This window comes from Euprymna scolopes, chromosome 26 (genome assembly GCF_053919585.1).
Source record: "Euprymna scolopes isolate OS-2025 chromosome 26, ASM5391958v1, whole genome shotgun sequence".
Lineage (NCBI taxonomy): Eukaryota > Metazoa > Mollusca > Cephalopoda > Sepiida > Sepiolidae > Euprymna > Euprymna scolopes.
In genome coordinates this window covers 47,925,876-47,951,642 of record NC_136507.1, presented here as the reverse complement: position 1 = coordinate 47,951,642, position 25,767 = coordinate 47,925,876, and the positions used below count along the sequence as shown (strand labels likewise).

At 38.7% G+C, this 25,767-nt stretch overlaps 1 protein-coding gene across 2 annotated transcripts in view; it reads right to left on the bottom strand.

The window, feature by feature from the left end:
- The window catches only part of LOC145248005 (protein kinase C-binding protein NELL2a-like), an 841,882-nt gene that overhangs the window by 5,431 nt on the left and 810,684 nt on the right, over positions 1-25,767 (bottom strand). For both annotated transcript variants that reach the window (XM_080109694.1, XM_080109695.1), the window contains exons 17-19: positions 14,538-14,620; positions 3,088-3,258; positions 1,556-1,799 (exon numbers count right to left, since the gene is read on the bottom strand). In XM_080109694.1, the coding sequence (XP_079965820.1) occupies positions 1,556-1,799; positions 3,088-3,258; positions 14,538-14,620 (498 nt within the window). The remainder of the gene's footprint in view (positions 1-1,555; positions 1,800-3,087; positions 3,259-14,537; positions 14,621-25,767) is intronic.

Below are 25,767 nucleotides of genomic sequence, written 5' to 3'. Positions count from 1 at the left end.
ATCCCCATTTGGTATCGAATAGTATAAACGGCTTTCGTCTCAAAGAAACATCTTTTTTCGACAAGCTTCTAGAACTGACCCTTACGCCTGAATTGGAAGATATACATAAAACCTGTTGATCGCTAGGAAAATGGTTGCCTAATTCTACCACTTAAAGGTATTTCACTCCCGACGCAATTATATATATGTATGAGAGCCAAATACGTTCTAAAATATTACTCCATTTTATGACGTAATTGATTCTCATACAGGTAGAGGTTGGCGTCGTGAGACATGCCTTCTGAAGTGATACAATGACATTCTGTTGCAACATCTGAGACGGAGATGTGCTGAGCGCTGAGCATCCTATTCTGCCTTGGCAGAGTTCAAAATCTAGTAGATGATCCCTTATTTCAGTCCCCAGCAACTTCTTTTTGCAGCAGAAGCTGCTCTATGGCTATTTTATGACCGGTGTTCGTTTCAAGTTCAATCTATGGTCTCTTCATGATAAGAATTCATAAAAACACGTCTAACTACAACCACTATCAACAATTTTTTCCACTCTCTATTTGTGCTAAAATCTAAACGCAGATTACATAAACAAAGCTTTTTCCGCGCATGTACTCCGTTCCGGTTGCCTGCTTCTCAGCGGTCTTCTTCATAATCGTCTTTAAATTCAATGTAAACAAGTTCATGTTGAGGCAACTCCTAAAATAGTCAATTTTTACTCAATTGCCTCTACTAACCATCACTACGCTGTTATATCACTGATCATCGTACACTCATTAACCCTCATCCTCGAGTTGTATTTGGCTCTTGATCATTAATGACTCACTTGCAAAAAAATCTATTCCATAAAGTAATTTTCCATATATATATATATATATATATATATATATATATATATATATATATATATATATATATATATATATATATGTGTGTGTGTGTGATTCATTTCAGTAAATGAACATTTTAATATCCACATACATATATACATGTTTCAAGTGTTAATCAATAATTGTGAATTAAGTAACTGTATTATTATGGTCGAACAATTCGAACTACGAAGGAAAATAACTCGACACCAAGCTAAGTCGTCGTGACAGTGGCATTCTAAATGCGAGAGAAATAAGCTCTTGTATTTTTCAATGTTCTATTTAGTCAAGGTAGAGAACTCGAAACCTTGTTAGGGTTTAATGTTTTTATTATATTTCTCACAAAGGTTGTAATAGTGAGTATAATATATTAATATGGCAATTGAGTTATACAGAATCGTCTATGCTTCATCCAAGAAAGAAAAAAAATAAGCTAAATCTCACTAAAACTTCCATGTTAGAGTCCATCAGTTAAAATTTTTGATTTCGGTATTTTTATCGCATGCCTTTGTATCAACGAATGCAATTGTTTTTAATTATCCAACCACACAAAAGAAAAACGCGTAATAGTTGCTTAGTTGTATGATTTCATTTCACAGTAAATATACATATTGTAATATCGTTTAATATTTTGTAATTTATTATCATATTGACAAAATAAAAAAGACGTAAATATATCAGGTATGGGTGTTTATTACTTGCCTTGCATTTACAACTTGTACACTTGTCGCCGTATAGTGTCCACAGCGCATTGTGTTGGTATCTGCGTCCTCGATACCTGCAAACCTCGGTAGGAAAGCCGAATTTGGCCATGCTAAATTGGTCATTGCCATGGCAAGGGTCATCATCTTGGCAACGAGGACAACAATCCCCAGATATTTTTGTAATTTGAGAGCAGGTCAGTGACGGACATTCGAGAGGCCAGCAGTCTATCTCTCCATTCTAAAAATAATGAAAAATACATATTAGCGTGATAGGAAAATGATGTCGCCTTTTTATATTATTCAAAATTTGAATCTTATTTTTAAAACTATTACAAGTAAGAATGAAAGAACGTGTTTTTCATAGCCTCTACTAGCGAGGTGGGTGACAGATTTGGCCCGGGCATAAAACATGCTTAAATACAATATTTTAATTTGTCCAGATTTCGTATATATTATCATAGAGTTGTGATTTCAAAAGTAAAAAAAAACGTATTTGGGTGCCATCAGCTAGAATCGAAACCAAAACTGTAGCATTCAAAGATGATGACGTTTCCACTGTACCAACATGACACGCATATGAACTGATTAAAAATAAAAAAATAAAAAAACTAAGATGAATGTACGAAATTGTTCAATTTTGAATTCTTTTTGACTCCTTAAACACTGTTTTACAAGCTTAAGACCCATAAAAAACAGTCTCAAAAGATATTCAACATTTGAGGCCCTTAGTGCCGCTCAGCGACTTTTAATTTTGGAGGAGATAGAGTTTGAAAATATAGAAACGGACAGACGATAGATAGACATATAGGTTTTTATATATTAGATAATTGGAAAAATTAGGCTCATTTCCAGATGTAAGAAAAGGTTAATTGGAGAATTTATGAATATAAGGAAAGGGACATTAAGAATAATGTACAGATGTGGGTTAGGGTAAAACATAGTAGTTACAGAGCGAAGGATCATCGTTAATTCCCAACCTTCTACTCTAGACCAAAAATTAAATAAGAAACAATGCCATCTGTTAGATAATGTAGTCTACTGCAAGAAATAACGTAATTAAAACGGCTGTTTGATTGACTAAACCGTCCTATTTACCTGAAATATTCCTTAGTTGTGACGTTCATTTTAAGGTCGAGAAAATATTTTTATAATGAAAATAAAGGTAGGTTACTAGTTGTGCGAATATAATGCTTAAAATTTGAGGAAAGCGATAAAACAATTACCTCATCAATGAATAATCATTAATCATCTTCAAATTATGTTGTTCAAGTTGACAATTATTAATAACCCTTTTTATTTATTTTATTTTTTTAAAATATATATCTAGGACATCTATGGATTCGGATCATAATGAGCTCAAATTAGCACAAGAGATGTACCGTTCGATACTAAGATTTACATATTTATGTAACATTTGTTAGGGATCGAATCATGGGGATCGTGGTCTGTTTCTGTATAAAAAAGCCATCTCGATAGACAAACAGTAATTTTATAAATACTGAATGGTCTGGTTAAGTTTTACTTACTAAGCATTCACACGTTTGGCATTGGAACGCCCACTTTTCACCATGTGACATTAGTCTAGGTTCTTCCTGGTGCTCGCACTTTCCTTTCTTCGTGCAATGAGGACAGCAATTCAGATTGACGTCTGGCGCGTTACATTTACATTCCTTCAGCTCACATTTAGTCACGCCATTCTGGAATGAAAAATCAGAACATAAGTTATTCGTGAGACGACATACATCTACCTTAAAACGTAATGGTTGACCAAAAATATTTTCTCGGCCTTATTTCTTAATGTTTTCAAATATTTCACGGAAACGTTGATAACTCAACTGCGGGCAGCGCTGAGCAGTCAGTACAGGAATAGGTGGAAAAGGCAGAATTGATATGCCAGCTCAGTGGTGTGAAGCGTCTGGAATGCGTGGTCCCAATGCGCCTCGCTGGGGGCGCAGACGCTGTATTACCAGCAGCTAACGGATGAAAAGAAGGCAGATTTCACCTGCATCAAACACGCCCTCTACACCGCGTTTGTATCAGATCCGGTTGCTGCATGGAAGGAGTTTATGGCACGCAAGTTACATTCCGGGGAGACGATTGATGTTTATTTGGCAGAACTGAAGAAACTTGCGGTCGTGTTCGGAGGAATGTCTGAGAAAGGCCTGGTGTGCCCATTTATTGCAGGATTGCCCGCTGGTGTGGAAGATCTGCTCCGAGCCTCATCCAAAGTAGACGAGATGGACACCTTGGAAGTATTAACGCGGGCGCGGGTGATACTTAAAAGGAGTCCAGAGACTGTAGACATCTGTGCACCCATCACAGGGTGGATCTCAGAACCTGGGCACAGTTACAAGCTGCTACAAGTGTGGTGGGCCCAACAATTTGGCCTGTTATTGTCTCTCGTCGCGCTCACTGACTCGAAGGCTTAGATGGGTACCTCGGAAGTATTAACGCGGGCTCGCGTGATACTTAAAAGGAGTCCAGAGACTGTAGACCGCGTGACAGCTGTGCACCCATCACAGGATGGATCTCAGAATCTGGGCACAGTTACAAACTGCTAAAAGTGATACGATGTTCTATAACTGTAAAAACCGGCGAACCCTGTCCCGTGCCTGTCCGGGAAACGGGTAAGGGAAAGAAGCTACAACGCCAGTCTTCTCCCAAGATCGTCAGTAAAAAAGATGCTGCCCTCAGTGATTGTGCGTGTTAATGGACGTAAATGCCTCGCCTTTGTAGAGACTCAGTGCACCCAGACCCTGGTGCGCAAGGCATGTGCGACATTGGTACAAGGAGAGAATTCCGGTGCTAACCGTGGGCGGCGGGTCGCTGACCCCTTGTGGAGTGAGCGTTATTAGTATAAGCATCGGCGACGGGCCTGCGGTAGTCGTGCAAGACCTGGTGGTGGACGGGGAGCTACTTGGATACGACATACTTCTAGGGATGGATATGATTACACAGCTGGGTAGAATCACTGTGCACTGCACCGGCAATGTAGAGTTCTCCTGACATGAGAGACGTGTTAGCGCCGCAATTACCCTGGATGAGCTTGACTTTCATGCAAAGTATGACAGGGAAACCAACGCATAGATGGCATCTTGGAAGTGGGCTGGCGATCAAGCACCAATATCCTAACGGAACCGACTATCAATGAGGCTCAGGGGGCAGTATGAAGAAGAACTGCAGACTTGGATCAACAATGGCTGGCTTTTTCCATACCTCGAGGAAGAGCTCGCCCCCCTCCCGAGGACTGATTCCACTGATGGCTGTCTTACAAAATAGCAAACAGAATGTCCGACCCGTCATGGACTACCGTGAACTTAATGAACATGTCAACTCGTACATAGCAGGAGCGGCGTTTGTGTGCTCAAATTAAGTGAGTGGCGGCAGCAAGGGTCGGGCGTGGCAATTATGGACCTGCGCAGGGCCTACCGGCAGATACGCATTGAAAAAGAGCTGTGGCCATTTCAGACTGTGGAAATTAAAGGAACTTGCTATTGTCTGACCAGGCTAGGGTTTGGTCTCAACGTGGCACCAGACATTATGACGACAATTATGTACGCGATCCGGCAACAGGATGAGGTTGTGCGCCAGGCAAAATGGTCTTACATGGAGGATATCTTTGTAAATGAGAGCCTCATGTCTGCCCAGTCAGTCAAAGAGCACTTCGAGAACTTCGGACTGGCATGGAAGGAACCGGAGCATCTGAAAGACGGAGCAAAAGTACTTGGCCTGCGCATGAGCGGTAGCAAGGAGGGACTCTACTGGAGGAGATGTGGTGACGTTTCGAAAGTCCCATACATCACTTGTCGGAGCGTTTTTTTTCTGTTTGCGAAAAGCTGGTGGAGTATTTTCCTGTGTGTTTGGCTCAGTGTGGCAGTGGTAGCTATAAAACAGCGTGCCACACCTGCATCATTGGAATGGTACAGTAAAGTGCATGATGCCACGCCCCTGAGCATGCTAACAGGAACTGTGGCCAGGGTGACTCGTGACGACCCTATGCGAGGGATCTGGTGTGTAAACGGGAATGAGTTCACGGTCTGGCTGGACGCTAATTCACCAGCCCTTGCGGTTGATGATGGTATTATCCAAGACGCCTGTTGGCTTCGTCCAGAGAATGATTCTAGGCACATAAACCTGGCCGAACTTGATGCCACATTGAAAGGAGTTACCCTGACGCTTCAGTGGCAAGCAAGGGTACTGCATATCACGGAATGCGTGCACTCATCGGTTGATGACTGGAAGAGCACGGCTAACCACATGAGCAGCGGGTAAGATGTTGATACGAAGACGGCTCACCACCCTGGTCGATACAATCAAAGAGTACAACTTGACCGTAGACGTAACATTGATCAGATCTTAAAGCAACGGAGCAGATGCGCTGACACGAGTACCACAACGGTTGCTGCTGGCTGATACCCAGGGAGGTTCGGAGACACTGTAACAGCCGTGTCCAGCCGTTACATGTAATATTGATACGGATCGTATCAATGAGATTCATCATCAATGCGGATACCCAGGGGTTAAGCGGACACTATATTTTACCAAGATGGTTGACCCAGAAGTAAGAAGAGCAAATATCAAGAGAGCAGTGGAAAGTTGCGAGGCATGTCAATCAATCAACCCGGCTCGATACAGTGGAAAAAAGGGAAATTTGGAGTGAGCGGCACGTGGCAAACAGTGGCATGGATATCACACATTACGGTGGCAATCATTTCCTCGCCCTCATCGATTGTGAGCCTACGCGCTTCGCGGTCTGGAGACCACTCGGGCGCCAGGACTCCTCCTACATTATTCGCCAGCTGTTATCTGTGTTCTTTGAAAGAGGAGCGTCCGAAGAGGTGCTGAGGGGCAATGGCCCAGCCTCTGCAGCCAGCAGGTCAGGCAGTTCCTGAAGGAGTGGGGAGTGCGGCTGCGACTGCGATGTGCTTATGTGTCATCTGGCAATGGTATTGCTGAGAGGAACCATCGCAGCATCAATAAAATTGCAGCCAGGAAGCAATGCACTGTCTCAGAAGCAGTATATTGGTACATCACGCCGAAGGATGGCGTCTCTCCAGGAACAGCGCCTGCAAATGCAATATACCAAGTATGAGAAAAGGGAATCTAGCCCAACAAGTCGCCAACGAGGAAGGACAAGGGTCGTATGCACCGAGCGATCCTGTCTGGGCAAAGCCGCTGGAATGCCAGTGCACGGGGCCGAGTGACCGATGTGGTGAGTCAGCAGTCAGTCATGGATGACGGTGTGCCCCGTCATGTTAGGGACCTGAGACCGGCGACATAGTTGCAACCACCACTGGATGACGGGAGCGACTCTGGGTCTGAGGCCAGTGGGCCATCGCTCTGGTTTGCACCATTCTCATTCTCGTCAAGCAGCAAATCCGATATTAGTAGCCTCTCAGGAGATGCAGTGTTCTTCGACCCTCAGACTGCAGATGAGAGAGCAAGAGAACAAGAGGCCTGCACAGCCCCCCTTCGAAGAAGCACCAGACGGAAATGAGATCAGGGGCTGATGTGGGGAAAATAGAAACAAACATATACACGACCTACCCGTGAAGCGCCCACGTGTCTGCCTGTCATGCGCGTTGGATAAGAAAAAGAAAAAGCAAGATGGCGTCTGTGATATTTAACAGAAATGGTCTCATGTGATCTCGCGAGATTCATATGGGTGAATGTAATATAAAGCAGGCCGCTTGGAAGTGTGGGGAGAGAGCTTTGGCTGTTCAGACGCTAAACAGATGACGTTACAAGCCAGACGGTTACTCAGTGCATTGGAACGAGTAAAGGGGGTTCCAGTTCTACATAAACTATCCCTAAACTGCTGAAAACGATATTACGTTTTCTAGAGTACTATTTGTAGTACTATAAACACTTTTCAGTATATGCCAGAAAATGATAAGCTTTTGATGCATTCTACAAACGATATTTAGATGTATTTAACATGTACTGCAAAGAATGGTCCAACGAAACAAAAGGTAAACTCAGGAAATTGGGCACAACTGAACACAGTAGGTGTGTTGATTTTATCCTTCCAAAGAAAACAATGGAGCTGGAGTTCTTAGAGACAGTAAAGTTATTATTGACCCATTTGGACCGAAAACGTCTCTTGTTTCAGATGGAAATATTTCAATGAAGTTAATGAGAACCAGCAAGATTATTTTATGTTTTCAACAACAATGAATAAACATTCTAATGATTTCAAGTTATCAGATTTAAGCGCAGACGATTTCAAATGTCTTATTTTAACGCAAGGTGTTGTCTCAGCAGAAGACGCTGAAATTAGACGCCGCGTATTAACTTAACTGGAGAACGAACAAACTTTGATTTTTAAAAGTTGGCTGAGGATTTCCAGATCTGTTGAAAGTGACTCTAAAACTATTGAGGAATTGGGAGTTGGTCATATTAAAAGTTCAAAAGCAAACCAATACGCTATTCTCTACAGAAAGTAAAATTACGCGATCAAATATCTATGACAAACAAAGCACAAATAGACGAAAGAATTCACGATCAGAACTATGTTATATCTGTGATGATTTATATTGGGTGAAGTTTTGCCCAGCGAAAAAGAACAACACCTGTAAAAAACTGTGGTAAAGTTTTAACGATGTAACACGATGTAACACGATGTAACACGATGTAACATGCTGTTGGTATGACAAAAAAATCGAGAAAACTCAGAAATAAAATAAGACAAACTCAGTCGGGCGATAATGAAGATGGGAATTTACGCAAGTATATAACGTTTAAAATTTTTAACAAGGCAGTAAAATACCATCTTGACTCAAGTTCCCACATCTCAATAATAAACTTACATACGTGACGTCGTCTAAACAAGAAAACAACGTTCCGTAACAGGTGAGAATATAAACTTTCTGAGTAAAGTGATTCACGGTGTAGCTTTAAACGGAATTACAAAGAATTCTAAAGCGTATTTGCTTAAGAACACGAACACATATTCCGGCACGGATTTCATTGAAAGTTTCAACTTTTGGGGCTGCTCTATGAGCACGTTTATTGCACGTTTATTGAATTAGCAAGTCTGACTACTAATAACGAAAAATTAAAAGAGAAAGTCGACTAAAAATTCCGTGAGGTGTTTGAAGGCGGTCTAAGGAAATGTACTAATATTAAAGCAGAGTTCCATATAAAGTACAATGCTAATCCCATTAAAAATAAATAAATAAAACCTCTATTTTGCGTATCTAGAGCAAATAAATGAAGGGCTGGACATGTTGGAAAGAGCGGGTATCCTGTCTGACAGATTTCAGCGAGTGGGCTGCGCCAACTGACTATGTCTGTCTATGTGAGAAAGAAATCTAATCAAATTAGAATTTGTGACGGTTTTTCAACATGGACAAAAAAAAACACCACTATCAACTCTCGAAACCTGAGAAGATAGTCAATAAACTTAATGCTGGCAAAATCTTTTCAAAGATAGATTTATAGGATGCATGTCTTAAATAGAGGTAGAAAATAGAAACACACGCAAGTCTTTAGATATTTAATAGATTGGCTTTTGGGGCCAAGGTTGTGTCCATCATCTTTCACCAGGTAATAAAGGCGTATTTGACGATACATACTAATATAATATTTAACGATACATACTAATCTGATATTTGACGATACATACTAATATAATATTTAACGATACATACTAATATAATATTTGACGATACATACTAATATAATATTTAACGATACATACTAATATAATATTTGACGATACATATTAATATAACATTTGACGATAGATCCAAATATAATATTTAATGATACATACTAATATAATATTTAACGATACATACTAATATAATATTTAACGATACATACTAATATAATATTTGACGATAATTTAACTATACATACTAATATAATATTTGACGATACATACTAATATAATATTTAACGACACATATTAATATAATATTTAAGGATACATACTAATATAATATTTAACAATACATACTAATATATATATATATCCCCTCTAACTACTTTAACATGCCTGGATATCTTTCACTCTGCCGTAAAGCTTCTGACAGACATATGCACGGACTTGGAGTCTACATTCGTAATACCCTCCCCTTGACTAGAGAAACAAACCTAGAATCGGACGATCAAGCCTTTATGTGCTTTAGACTAAACATGCAACATAACATTAGCTACTTTTATTTTCTCTATCGCTCTCCCTCGACCCAGGACTGCACAATAATAAACAAAGTCTCTGACAGCATAGACTCAGCACTCCCTCTTGATACTAGCACACAAGTATATGCATTTGGTGACTTTAATGTCCACCACAAAACCTAGCTTGGATTCTCTACTTACTCTGCAGCGGGCAGACAACACATAGCTTCTCTATATCTCACTCCCTATCACAAATGGTTACGTTTCCAACCCGTTTCCCTGACCAGCAAGAACAACACGCTTAACTTCTAGAGCTGTTTCTGACCATAGTTTCCGATGATTGTATGACGAATGCGAACAGCCCACTTGGGAACGCTGATCATGCAGTGATAATGGTCGAAATCGCCCTAAACTTTAGAGCCAAAACTGAAGAGCCATTGCTCAAAACAACGAGATATTATAAAAAGTTTGACTGGGAAGCAATCAGGGATCTTATCAGAGATGCCTCATGGGGAAATATTTTTCTCTTCCTGCTGAACAGTGCGAATGAAACCACAAAATCGTTCAAAACGGCAATTGAAGCACATGTTCACATGCGGAAATTTTATAGCAAGTCACACTCTCCCCAATGGTTTACTTCTACTTGCGCAACTGCTATTGCTCAAAGGCATCATGCGTATAGCAGATTTAACCGACATATGTCCAGTTCAAACAGACAAAAGTATATAGGAGCTAGAAGTAACGCTAAGAAAGAAATAGCGACAGCTAAGAGAGAATTTACTGAAACCACTAAAAAAACGGATCGAAGCACAAAAATTAGGAACCCGTGACTTCTGGAAAATCTACAACAGTGTAGTGAATAATGGGCAATCAACAATTCCCCCACTAACCAACAATCACGAGGTTGTTTGCTCAGCAACCGAGAAGGCTAACATGCTTGCCAGTCGATTTACCTCTAACTCCACACTGGACCCTTCCAACCATCCCCTCCCTGACTTTCCTTTGCGGACAGACGCCACGCGAGACAATCTGAAAATCACCCCTGCTCAGGTGCATGGTATCATAAAAATCTTGACACTTCAAAAGCCTGTGGACCCGATCTCATCCCAGCTGTGCTATTAAAAAGTGCTCAGCCTTAGTAGCTTCCGTTCTCTCCAAACTCTAGATTCTGTGGTACCAGTATTCAAGAATTCTAGCGAAAGAACTGAACCATTAAATTATCGCCTCGTTAGCCTCCTCACACTTTCCGCCAAAATATTTGAGTCCATAATTAGCCAAGCTCTAGTCCATCATCTTATAGATGCTAAACTTCTTACTGACCAACAATATAGATTTAGACAAGCCCGTTCCACAGCAGACATCCTAACTGTAATCTCTGGACGTATATACCATTCACTGGACAAAGCGGGGGAGGACAGAGCGGTAGTTCTAGATACATCTAAGGCTTTTGATAGGTATGGCATGAGGGTCTCCTCAGGAAAATTAGATCATACGGTATAACTGGAAGAATACTTAACATAATTAAATCCTTCTTAGATAAGAGAAAAATCCAGTGTGTCCTCGGCGGTCGTACATCTAAACAATATGATATAAATGCGGGACTGTCTCAGGGGTCTATCCTTGGACCTCTATTGTTCCTAATATTCATAATTGACCTCCCCGACAAAATTGCCTCTGAGATGGGTATCCATCCTGATGAGACCACACTCTATAATAGGCAAGACCGGAAAACAAATGAACCCATATCTAAAGAAATGGCAGAATCACTATAGGATGGCCTATAATCTGTAGTGGACTGGGGACAAAAATGGATGGTCACATTCAATGCTGCCAAGACTAAACTGGTTTCCTTCAATAATTACAAGAAACCTTCTCTACCACAAATAGCAATAGCCAATGACTCTATATCTGAAAGTACATCTTTCAAACGCCTTGGCCTAACGTTCACAGGAAGCATGAGTTGGAACAATTACATTGAAAGCATTGACAGGACCGCTGCGAGTTTTCTAGAACCGTGCTAGAAGACTTCTTACACCCGAAAGTATCCCGTACGTCTATAGGGACACCATTCGCCCATGTATGGAGTACTGTTGTCATATTTGGGCTGGTGCATCTGCTACTCGTCTTTCGCTCCTAGACAAGGTTCAAAAGAGAGTCGCCAATCTGATAGGTCCTGAACTGGCATCTAAGCTTCAGCCTCTGTCCCATCGACGAAATGTTGCATCCCTCTGCCTGTTCTACAAGTATTTTAATGGTGAATGCTCTGACGAACTGCAAGCACTCGTTCTCCCTACAACGACAGCACCCTCGACAAACCCGCCAGGCAGCTAAATCCAACCCCACATAGTAGAGATCACTAGATGTAAAAGATCTTTCTACTATAGTAGTTTCTTCCCCAGAACCGCTAGACTCTGGAATTCCATTCCAGGTCCCTGCTTCCCAACTGTACTGACGTGCAGAAATTCAAATGTAACGTGAACCGACATCTTGCTGCCTAAATCCCTAGATAGTATCCCAGTAGCTGTTGCCCCTGATAGTAGGCCCCTACACCAAAGTGGTAATATACCTTGTTTAGAGTGAAAATATAATTTTTAAAAATATTGGATATTTGACAATTACTAATATAATATTTAACGATACATACTAATATATATATATATATATATATATATATATATATATATATATATATATAACGATATATACTAATAAATATTTGACGATACGTACTAATAATTGACGATACATACTAATATTTGACGATACATCCTAACATAATATTTCACGGTACATACTAATATAATATTTAACGACACATACTAATATAATATCTAACGATACATACTAATATAATATTTGACGGCACATACTAATATAATATTTAAAGATACATACTAATATAATATTTAACGATACATACTAATATAATATTTGACGGTACATACTAATATAACATTTGACGATACATACTAATATAATATTTAACGATACACACTAATATAATATCTAACGATACATACTAACATAATATTTGACGACACATACTAATATAATATTTAACGACACATACTAATATAATATTTGACGATACATACTAATATAACATTTGACGGTATATACTAATATATTATTTAACGATACACACTAATATAATATTTAACGATATATACTAATATAATATTTGACGACACATATTAATATAATATTTAATGATACATACTAATATAATATTTAACGATACACACTAAGATAATATTTTATGATACATACTAATATAATATTTGACGACACATACTAATATCATATTTAACGACACATACTAATATAATATTTAACAATATATACTAATATAACATCAAATCTGTGATTGAGCACAGGAAGCATATTTTGTGCGTCTTCGATAAACTTCAAGAATTCGGGTTTTACGTTATAGAAGCGAAATGTGATTTTTTTCTTTAAGAAATAAAAATATTTGGGGCATATAATCAATACAGACAGTCGACAGACGAATACTGACATACCTCTCCCACGGATAATGTTCAAGCTCTACAAGGCTTTCTTGGTTTGACAAAGTTTTACCAAATATTTATTAAAATATGCATAATTTAGGGGCCCTTCTCAATGAACTTCTTAAGAAAGATAGAACCTGGAGTTGGACACCAGAATGTCAAGTGAGTCACTTTCGTCTTTCTCTCTCTCTCCCTCTCTCTCTCTCTCTCATAATCACAAGATCTAGCGCAATGAGTAAGCGACACTAGCTTTCATGGTATCAGAGCATACTACCAACCAGAACAAAGAAAACCATTGTGCATGCATCTCGATCATTACAACCTGCGGAATAACAACACTGCTAGATTGAGAAAGCGACATTAGACATAAGTTTTGAAGGTTTACGTTACAGACGGATAACGAACCCGTGTTGATATTTGAGTAAAAAATTATTAAACTACAATTTCAAAAGTGAGTACCTGTCTTCTAAAAATATGTAATGTCGACAGGTTATCCTGACTTGTTCCAAAGAACACCAAAGTATTCGAAAATTCAATCATCACAACTGCGAAATAAAGATGTGATCGCATATACTATAAGATAGCTCGCAGTCACACTTGCAGACATAAAACAATGGGCTCTAAAAGATAGTTTTAAGAAACCACAAAGAATAACATCTAAAATAAAGATCCTAACATACCGGAAGTTTTTTTCACTTTGCGACGATGTTCTTTTGTATAACGATAGAGTGGTGATACCCAGTAATCTGCAGAAAAAATTATTTAGAATTGTCTACATTAACGACACCATATTAATCACCAATCACTATCCTTGATTGGACGATCTAATTTTTAATGATACCGAAAAGTGATATACGAAACATACGAAAATAAACTGATTAGCGTATTATTATACATATTAGCATTATTATTATTACGTTAGTCGTTATAAGTGATATTTCGTTGATAAAAAGTAACGGGTTTATCTGAGGTTTTTCTCTGGGGTTTGGCTAATGGTAAATATCATCATATCTCTACAATTCTCCTTTGCAATTCACAGCGTATTCCCCTGTCAATTGTCACTAGTGATTCTTCGCGGGTCATGGCTACTATTTTCCCCTGTAATATGAGTGACAGGAAGCCTCCTCAATAATCCACTAATATTCTCTATCGCTTCCAGTCGAGCTCCAGATAATGTTATCCCTCCTCAGGCTTTTCAATCCACTCAAGTTATTCACTGCCACTTACCGTGATAACCACCGGTGTTGGCGTCACGGGGTTTTCTGCCGAGTAGGGTTATGTTGTATTTGAATTATTATCATGAGATTTTGTGAAATGAAAAAGGAAAAGGAATAAATACTTACTGTGCATGTGCATTGAGTGCACATGTCTAATTCAGATATCCAATTCGTATTGTTTCCATGGTAATACCCTTCATATATACAACCTGAAATGATAGAATGTCCATTTCTCAAGTTAAATTGTTTATTTTAATCTACATTGTTGTTTAAAGTTAACAGGAGGAAAGGAGAAAAAGAAATGACCCCCCCCCTCCCAGATCAAACGAACAAAGGTCTTACCGCGTGTGTGTCGGGTGAGGTTGGGCGAAAGAGAGAGAGAAATCAAGATGGCGCCCATAGTTTTAAAAGGTGTGCTCTGGTGGAAGTCACGCGAAATCACGCGGGGGGCATGTATAAAAGGAGTTGACAGGTTAGGTCGAGGAAAAGAAGCAGACAGACGAAGGTTGGTGACAGTGGTGATCTCAAACTCGGCGGTTGTTGGCTTGCAAAGACGAATTCTTTTTTTTATTTCTTTAATTTTGTTGTCCTAAATCAGGAACACTTCAAGCTATTTCGGCGATGGCTACCGGCCTGAACAACATGATAAAGCCGTTCAGTGGCGAAGGCGATGTGGTGCCTTAGTGGACCTAGTGGCAAAGCTCCAAAAGATCGGCAACGTTACCACAGTGACACCGTTGTTCCTGGAGGGTGACGCACTAGCCCTATATTTGGAGCTGAGCTCCCGTGAACAGGAGGACGCTGAGATGATCATAGCTAGATTGATCCAGGCATTTGCGGAAGGACCGTTTGAGGCGTACAACAAATTAAAAGAGAAGAGGTGGACGTCGATGTGTATGCAAATTAAGTCGAACGATTGGTGGAACTGGCAGGAATTCGGAGACAGGTTGCAAATCACGTAGCAATGATGGCATTCGTTACCGAGTTCCCGGATGGGATTTCTAAGAAACTGCAGCAGGTTCCAGGCATCGAGACTTTGGAGGTGACCGATCTGCTCCCAACTGCAAGAATATTAGTGAACACCCAACCCTCTGGGGCCTAAGGAACGGTGGCACCAGCATGGAAGGGTAAGAGCAAAAGCCGCCCGAGACCGCAAGACACATGTTTTGAATGTGGGGGCCGCATCTGCAGAGAAACTAGAGGAAGTTCTTGGTAAGGACCGTGGGATACAGGTGTAATCAGAGTGGTCACATGGCAGTTAACTGTAAGAGTCCGGGAAACTGTCAAAGGGGAGCCGAAGCGCCAGCAGCTGCCCCGACTTGGGAATAATGGCGCGGATTTTAGAGTGGAATTCGATGAAAATCAGTGGACAGTGGAGTGGGCATGGAAGAATGAACCAGCTACGTTAACAAAAAGGGTGGCATGTTACGATAACTCGTCCAAAGGAGGAGCAAGAAAGGATTTTGAACCAGAAATGGACAGATGGATCGAGGAGGGAATACTGTTACCGTAGACAAATGACGTCGAATCGGGCATCTTGCCATTAATGGCCGTTCTGCAGCCAACAAAAGGAAAGGTCAGACCAGTATTAGATTTCCGAGAATTGGACCGACACGTCGAGTGCCATACTGAGGGGGGCGTTATAGATATATGCATTGAGACCATCAGAGAATGGAGGCAAATGAACGGTGCCTCTAAGTTGGTCGATCTAAAATCTGCCTATTTGCAACTCCGCACTGCCACGAAACTCTGGAAGTACCAGTTGGTCTGATATAAAGGCAGAACCTACTGTTTTACGAGGGTGGGGTTTGGGCTGAACTCGGCATCCAAAATCATGTCAACCATTCTAAGGAAGATTCTAGAAAAAATGGGGAAGGGAAATGGCGCCGTGAGTTCATATATCGACGACATCCTCGTGAATGAAACTCTGGTGACTGTAGTCACCAGAGTTTCATTGGTTCATTGGTCGTGGTTCACTTGAAGAAGTCTGGGTTGGTCGCCAAGGCACCGGAAGAATTGAATGAGAGAGCGGCTTTGGTACTAAAGCAAAGACGAAATGCGTCGGGTGGTCTGGAATTTCGAATGGGAAACTAGATCCTATAAATGAAAGAAGAGCTTAACAAGCGGGAGCTTTTTTCGATATTCGGCAGGCTGATTGGGCATTACCCCATTGCCGGTTGGCTTAGACCAGCATGCAGCTACATCAAGAGGTATGCCGAAGGTAGAAGATGGGATGATAGAGTGGGAGGAAGAACGACTGCTTTGATTGAAGAGGTCCTGAAAGAAGTGGAAAAGTAAGACCCAGTTCGGGGAATGTGGAACGTGCCGCGAACACTGGATGGAGTCGTGTGGTGTGATGCAAGCAGTATTGAAAAAAGGGTTGTCTTGGAAGTGGGTGGAGTAGTTGCAGAGGATGCGGCCTGGCTATGGAAGAAAAGTGATGCTAGCCACATCAATGTAGCAGAATTGGATGCAGTTACCAAAGGAGTGAATCTGGCCTTAAAATGGGGACTACACAACATCTGTGTGAAAACAGAGTCTGCCACTGTGTTTGTTTGGCTGAAATCGATGATTTCACACGAAAAAAGGATAAGGACAAAGGGACAGCAGAGATGCTAGTGAATCGCAAGCTCGGGATGCTGGCTGAGCTTTTTTTTTACACAGGCATCACCCAATTATCAAGGCCAAGAGGCCACTCGAGGATAAGGGTTAAAGAGTGTACAGTAGAAATTGGACAATATAGTAATTCGGTAAATTTGTTAACTTATATGGAACGGCTCATCAAGAACTTGTTTACGTTAGACTTGAAGACAACCATATTATAGTCAGCCGGAGAGCAGGAAAACGGAAGACAATTCCACAGGCGTGCAGTTCTAAGAAAGAAGCTTTGATCATGGAATCTACGTTAAGGTTTAGGCACAGATAAAGAGTGGGGGGAATTATTGATAGTGTTTCTTGTAAAAGTTTGGCGAGGGGGGACCATAGACTGAAGCTCAGTCGAACACTTTCCATGAAAATAACGATACATCAGAGACAAACTCGCAACATCTCTTCTGTGAGATAGAGGTTGCAAGGAAGAGAAAAGGACATCTCCTACGAGACTACGAAGTCTATTTTGAACTCTATAAAGGAAGTGCAAGTTCTTTCTAGCAGCTCCTGCCTAGATGTAGCAACAGTATTCCATCCTTGGACGTACCTGGCTCTTATATAGATAGAGAATTGCATCAGCAGTAAGATATCTACTGGATCGATAGAAAGATCCCACCATTTTTCCAGCGGCCTTGGCAACAGATTTGATGTACGTGTTCCATTTAAGATCAGGAGTAACGGTAAGGTCAGAAGTTTGTCAAAACTTGAGGCCTCCTGAAAACGAGAGACATTCATTTCAATTGATGCCAGATGTGGATCAGAATGTTGATGATGTAAAGAGAGAAGCTTGGTTTTAGATGCATTAAAAGTAACCAGCCACTCCTTTCCCCATTGTACTACGTGCTCAAGATCAGAGGAGAGAGAATCGGAGAGAACTTGGTCGTTTACTGTCTTAGATGTGCTACCATAAATGGTAGTGTCATCAGCATGAATGTCTACAAATGATGTAAGGATGTGATTTGGAAGATTATCATTGTAGATCAGGAAAAGAGTTGGGCCCAGAATGGACTCCTGAGGGGCTCCAGCATTAATACTGTGGGCTTCTGATTTTTGCCCCTCAACTATTACACTTATGAACCTCAGAAATCAGAAAGAAATGATTTAATAATTGAGAAGACTTTTCCAGCTATACCATAGCTGGAGATTTTGTGAAGTAAATCTTTATGTCATACCCTATCAAAGGCATTTGATATGTCAAGAGTAATTGCCCTAGAAAGGTTGCCTCCGTCGAGAGATTTGCTAATCCTATGAGATATGACTGTAAGCACATCTGCTGTAGATCTAGCAGAACGGAAACCATATTGAGTGTCACTAAGAAGGTTATTTTTGTTGAGATGGTTGATTGCTTCTGTATTTAACACAGATTCCAGCAACTTACTCATGACGCACAGATGAGCGATCACCTGAATTCTTAGATACAGGGCATACTAATGAGATTTTCCAGGGTGATGGGAAGCAATTCTCCTTAAGACAACGTTTAAACAGTTTTGTAAGTATGGGTGCTAGTTCTCATTGAAGTTTTTTGAGTACTATAATTGGAATACCGTCAGGGCCTGTTGCTTTACTGGAACCAAGGTTTTTTATTAGTTTGGCAAAGGGTAAAATTGGCTGCAAAGTTCTTGGCAAAGAGTTTGGCTTTGTCTGATGCTGATGAGATTATCTCAGGTCCATTGATGATAGTTGGGATAGAGCACATGCTTCTGTTCTGTTTGCCATTTGCCAAAACTGGTGGGAACCAAGCCGCTGCTCAGCTACTTTGGACTTGACGGACTGAGCATACACCTCTCTTGCGTTCTTTATTACTTTCTTACAATGGTTGCTGGCAGTCCTAAAAGCGGCTTTAGTTTCCATACATTTATTACGTCGGAAGCAGTGGAAAAAGTGATTTCTGTGCGCAGTGGCAGCAGAACATTCTGGAGAGAACCATGGCTGGCTGTTAGGTTTTTGCTGGAACATTTTCGATGGTATGAAACGGTCTATACCTACAATTAACCATTCCGTCAGGTCTGATACTATAGAGGACACATCCTTTTTAAACATGGAACGCAGAGGTAGATCCGATATAAATGTACAGAAGCTATCCAAGTCAGCCTTAGTGTATCGATATACTGTATAATGGATAGGTACGTCTGGGGACATATTACATTTCATTTTTATATTAATTGATACAACAGAGTGGTCGGAAGATCCAAGAGGAGACAGAACAGAAACTGAACATAGTTCAGGGCAAGTTGTGAGAAAAAGGTCTAGTAGACTCGCATACTGGCCGTCATTGTCGGGCACCCGGGTGGATTCGTGAACAATCTGAGTTAGGTCATAAGCAATGGAGAAATCATGACAGAACCTCCCCTCATCATCGATCTTGTTTGAGCTGATGCAGGAGTTTTCTTTGAAGCCGTGCGTAATCATTGCCTCTGAGAAGAACAAAGCGGATGCTCTCAAAAGAGTGAGAAGAAGCTGGCTTGTGCCAACAAAAGACCATATTGCTGCAGTGACTCATCTGGATAGCTCTGGGTTTCGAGAGTTGCATTATCTGCATCATATGGGAGTAGAGAGGACATTGCACCTGGTGAGAAAAGTTGATCCGAGTGTCCCAAAGGACAAGTGAAGCAAGTGGTTAGGACTTGTGACAAGTGTCAGACAATTGACCCTGCTTCAAGGGCGCATAAAGCTGGAGAACTAGGTGTGACTGGGACCTGGGAAAGACTCTCAGTTGATGTCACCCATTACAAGGGTGGGCTTAACATGACAATGATCGACTGTGGCCCCGAGCGATTTGCCCTATGAAAAAGGCTGCGAGGTGAAACACAGCAGCAGCCCTTGACGTAGTGTTGGTGGAGGAGCATCTAACCGACAATGGTACTGCTTTAGATTGGCAGCAGTTGCGGATGTACTAAAGAAATGGAATGTCCATCAATTCTTTAGAGCTGCTTATAGACCCTGTGGCAACGGGATTGTAGAAAAAAAACACCGAGCAATAAAGGCAGTGGCAGAGAGAGGGAACGCCTCGCCTGAGCAAGCGGTTTATTGGTACAACATTTCGCCTAGATAGGGGCAAGAGCAAGGGACAGTTCCACACCTGTCAATATTCATATACTCCTAGAGGCATCATAGGATTGAGCCAGAAAGCAGGGAGACGGAGACAACAGGGGCCATCAAACTCGGTGATGTACCAAATAGTTGAGCAGAGGGCGCATAACCGGGAATAATACTAGCAACAACATTGTGGAGTATCGAGGCATATTCTTGATATCAGGCCAGTGGAAAATGAAACGGTGGAAAGCGATGTGCAGCGAGATGATGGCGAGACACTTCAGAGACCAAGTAGGGAACGACGACTGCCACAGTAGATCAGGGATTATGAAATGTGATCCAGAGATTAGGAAGGCATGTTGCTTAAAATTAGCAGAAAGAAAAAGAGAAAACGAAAGGGAAAAACAGATGAAACGAACAAAAGTCTTACCGCGTGTGTGTCGGGTGAGGTTGGGCGAAAGAGAGAGAGAAATCAAGATGGCGCCCATAGTTTTAAAAGGTGTGCTCTGGTGGAAGTCACGCGCAATCATGGGAAATCACGCGGGAGACATGTATAAAAGGAGTTGACAGGTTAGGTCGGGGGAAAAAGCGGACAGACGAAGGTTGGTGACAATGGTGATCTCAAACGCGGCGGTTGTTGGCTTGCAAAGACGAATTCTTTTTTTTTATTTCTTTAATTTTGTTGTCCTAAACCAGGAACACTTCAGAGTTCAATCTCATTATTTCGCACATAAAATGGCGACAACCCAGAAAAATATTAAAGAAAGTTGAAAATTTGATAAATATAGGCAATAAAGACAGTTGCATTTAATGCGCGGTCGTCTGAAAGCCTTATCATCAAATATAAACATGCATTTGTTTACTTATTCTAAGATTCATTTAGAAAGTTTTCAGTATGGCTCAAAAGTCTTGTTATTCCTACTATTAATAATACTGAGTACATTTGATAGCATTTATTTGATGATTTAGAGTCACAAGCGAATGTTAACACGTACACTGGGAACTGGGATCATCGCGTCAGCAAGTACGCAGTTAAATGCCACCTCAACCATCATAGTCAGAAGCCGAGGTGATGTCAATAGAAGTCAAAGACAGAGGTAGGCCATTTCGTTAGAAGTTTAGGAGCAGTCGTTAAGTATAATTTAGGATGGAATGCAAATTTTAGAAGCAAACTTCTCCTTATGTCCGTAGTCTGGACTGTCCTCCCTCTCTAGCAGAAAAGAAGGAGACATCAACATTTTGATAAATGACGTTTTCTTTAAACGTTATTCTTTTCCTTGTACTATTGTGAGATTTTGATCACTGGTGAGAACATAGCCCCTTCCATGGATATGATTACGGATAAAAGTTTAAGTAATGAAAAGAGCTACGGGCATTAAACACGATTTAATTAGGCTGTTATGATTTCTGACTTAGATTCGATTAAAACATGTATTTTGTTTTATTGAGAGGTATATGAAACATTGTTATCCATAAACAGCTACAAAAAAACAACACTCACCAAAGCACAGATCTGTAAAAAAGAAAAGTATTAAGAGTTTTATTTTTTCCCTTTTTTTCCTTTTTCTTAAAAAAATCTTAGAAGGGGAGTGTTGTGAAACCAAACTTTCCTATATAATGAAATATTGTATGTAATACTGAATGTAATACTGTATGTAATACTACATGTAATAATGTATTATAATGCATGTAATACTGTATTATACTGCATGTAATACTATATTATACTGCATGTAATACTGTATGTAATACTGCATATAATATTGAATGTAATACTTAATGTAATACTGTATGTAATACTACATGTAATAATGTATTATAATGCATGTAATACTGTATTATAATGCATGTAATACTGTATGTAATACTGCATGTAATGCTGCATGTAATACTGCATATAATACTGTATGTAATACTGAATGTAATACTGAATGTAATACTGTATGTAATACTGTATGTAATACTGTATGTAATACTGCATGTAATACTGTATGTAATACTGTATTATACTGCATGTAATACTACATGTAATACTGCATGTAATACTGTATTATACTGAATGTAATACTGCATGTAATGCTGCATGTAATACTGTATTATACTGAATGTAATACTGTATGTAATACTGCATGTAATACTGAATGTAATACTGTATGTAATAGTGTATGTAATACTGTATGTAATACTGCATGTAATACTGAATGTAATACTGAATGTAATACTGTATGTAATACTGTATGTAATACTGTATGTAATACTGCATGTAATACTGAATGTAATACTGCATGTAATACTGAATGTAATACTGTATGTAATACTGCATATAATATTGAATGTAATACTGAATGTAATGCTGCATGTAATACTGAATGTAATACGGTATGTAATACTGCATGTAATACTGAATGTAATACTGTATGTAATACTGTATGTAATACTGCATGTTATACGGCATGCGATACTGCATGTAATGCTGAATGAAATACTGTATGTAATACTGAATGTAATACTGAATATAATACTGCATGTAATACTGAATGTAATACTGTATGTAATACTGTATGTAATACTGCATGTTATACGGCATGCGATACTGCATGTAATGCTAAATGAAATACTGTATGTAATACTGAATGTAATACTGAATATAATACTGCATGTAATACTGAATGTAATACTGTATGTAATACTGCATATAATACTGAATGTAATACTGTATGTAATGCTGCATGTAATACTGAATGTAATGCTGAATATAATACTGAATGTAATACTGAATGTAATACTGCATGTAATACTGAATGTAATACTGTATGTAATACTGTATGTAATACTGCATGTAATACTGAATGTCATACTGCATGTAATACTGAATGTAATACTGCATGTAATACTGCATATAATGCTGAATGTAATACTGTATGTGATACTGAATGTAACACTGTATGTAATACTGTATGTAATAATGTATGTAATACTGCATGTAATACTGAATGTAATACTGTATGTAATACTGCATGTAATACTACATGTAATACTGAATGTAATACTGTATGTAATACTGTATGTAATACTGAATGTAATACTGAATGTAATACTGCATGTAATAATACATGTAATACTGAATGTAATACTGTATGTAATACTGTATGTAATACTGAATGTAATACTGAATGTAATACTGTATGTAATACTGTATGTAATACTGCATGTAATACTGAATGTAATACTGTATGTAATCCTGTATTTAATAATGTATGTAATACTGTATGTAATACTGAATGTAATACTGTATGTAGTACTGCATGTAATACTGTATGTAATACTGCATGTAATACCGAATGTAATACTGCATGTTATACTATATTATACTGCATGTAATACTGCATGCAATAATGAATGTAATACTGTATGTAATACTGTATGAAATACTGCATGTTATACTGAATATACTTCTGAATGTAATACTGTATGTAATGCTGAATGTAATACTGAATGTAATACTGCATATAATACTGAATGTAATACTGAATGTAATACTGTATGTAATACTGCATATAATACTGTATGTAATACTGTATGTAATACTGAATGTAATACTGCATGTAATACTGAATGTAATACTGTATGTAATACTGTATGTAATACTGCATGTAACACTGAATGTCATACTGCATGTAATACTGAATGTAATACTGCATGTAATACTGCATATAATGCTGAATGTAATACTGTATGTGATGCTGAATGTAATACTGTATGTAATACTGTATGTAATACTGCATGTAATTCTGCATGTAATGCTTTATGTAAGACTGTATATAATACTGAATGTAATACTGAATGTACTACTGTATGTAATACTGAATGTAATACTGTATGTTATACTGTATGCAGTATTGAATGTAATACTGAATGTAATACTGTATGTAGTACTGCATGTAATACTGTATGTAATACTGCATGTAATACCGAATGTAATACTGCATGTTATACTGTATTATACTGCATGTAATACTGCATGTAATACTGAATATAATACTGTATGTAATACTGCATGCAATACTGAATGTAATACTGTATGTAATACTGTATGTAATACTGAATGTAATACTGAATGTAATACTGCATGTAATACTACATGTAATACTGAATGTAATACTTATGTAATACTGTATGTAATACTGAATGTGATACTGAATGTAATACTGCATGTAATACTGAATGTAATACTGTATGTAATCCTGTATTTAATAATGTATGTAATACTGTATGTAATTCTGAATGTAATACTGTATGTAGTACTGCATGTAATACTGTATGTAATACTGCATGTAATGCCGAATGTAATACTGCATGTTATACTGTATTATACTGCATGTAATACTGCATGTAATACTGAATGTAATACTGTATGTAATACTGCATGCAATACTGAATGTAATACTGTATGTAATACTGTATGAAATACTGCATGTAATACTGAATGTAATACTGCATGTAATGCTTCATGTAATACTGAATGTAATACTGTATGTAATACTGCATATAATATTGAATGTAATACTGTATGTAATACTGTATGTAATATTGCATGTAATGCTGCATGTAATACCAAATGTAATGCTGTATGTAATACTGTATGTAATACTGAATGTAATGCTGCATGTAATACTGAATGTAATACTGTATGTAATACTGCATGTAATACTGAATGTAATACTGAATGTAATACTGCATGTAATACTGCATATAATGCTGAATGTAATACTGTATGTGATACTGAATGTAATACTGTATGTAATACTGTATGTAATACTGCATGTAATACTGAATGTAATACTGTAATATACTGAATGTAATACTGCATGTAATACTACATGTAATACTGAATGTAATACTGTATGTAATACTGTATGTTATACTGAATGTAATACTGCATGTAATACTGTATGTAATACAGTATGTCATACTGCATGTAATACTGAATGTAATACTGTATGTAATCCTGCATTTAATATAGCATGTAATACTGTATGTAATACTGCATGTAATACTGAATGTAATACTGTATGTAATACTGTATGTAATATTGCATGTAATGCTGCATGTAATACTGTATGTAATAATGCATGTAATTCTGCATGTAATGCTGTATGTAAGACTGTATATAATACTGAATGTAATACTGAATGTACTACTGTATGTAATACTGAATGTAATACTGTATGTTATACTGTATGCAATATTGAATGTAATACTGAATGTAATACTGTATGTAGTACTGCATGTAATACTGTACGTAATACTGGATGTAATACCGAATGTAATACTGCATGTTATACTTTATTATACTGCATGTAATACTGCATGTAATACTGAATATAATACTGTATGTAATACTGCATGCAATACTGAATGTAATACTGTATGTAATACTGTATGTAATACTGAATGTAATACTGAATGTAATACTGCATGTAATACTACATGTAATACTGAATGTAATACTTATGTAATACTGTATGTAATACTTAATGTGATACTGAATGTAATACTGCATGTAATACTGAATGTAATACTGTATGTAATCCTGTATTTAATCATGTATGTAATACTGTATGTAATTCTGAATGTAATACTGTATGTAGTACTGCATGTAATACTGTATGTA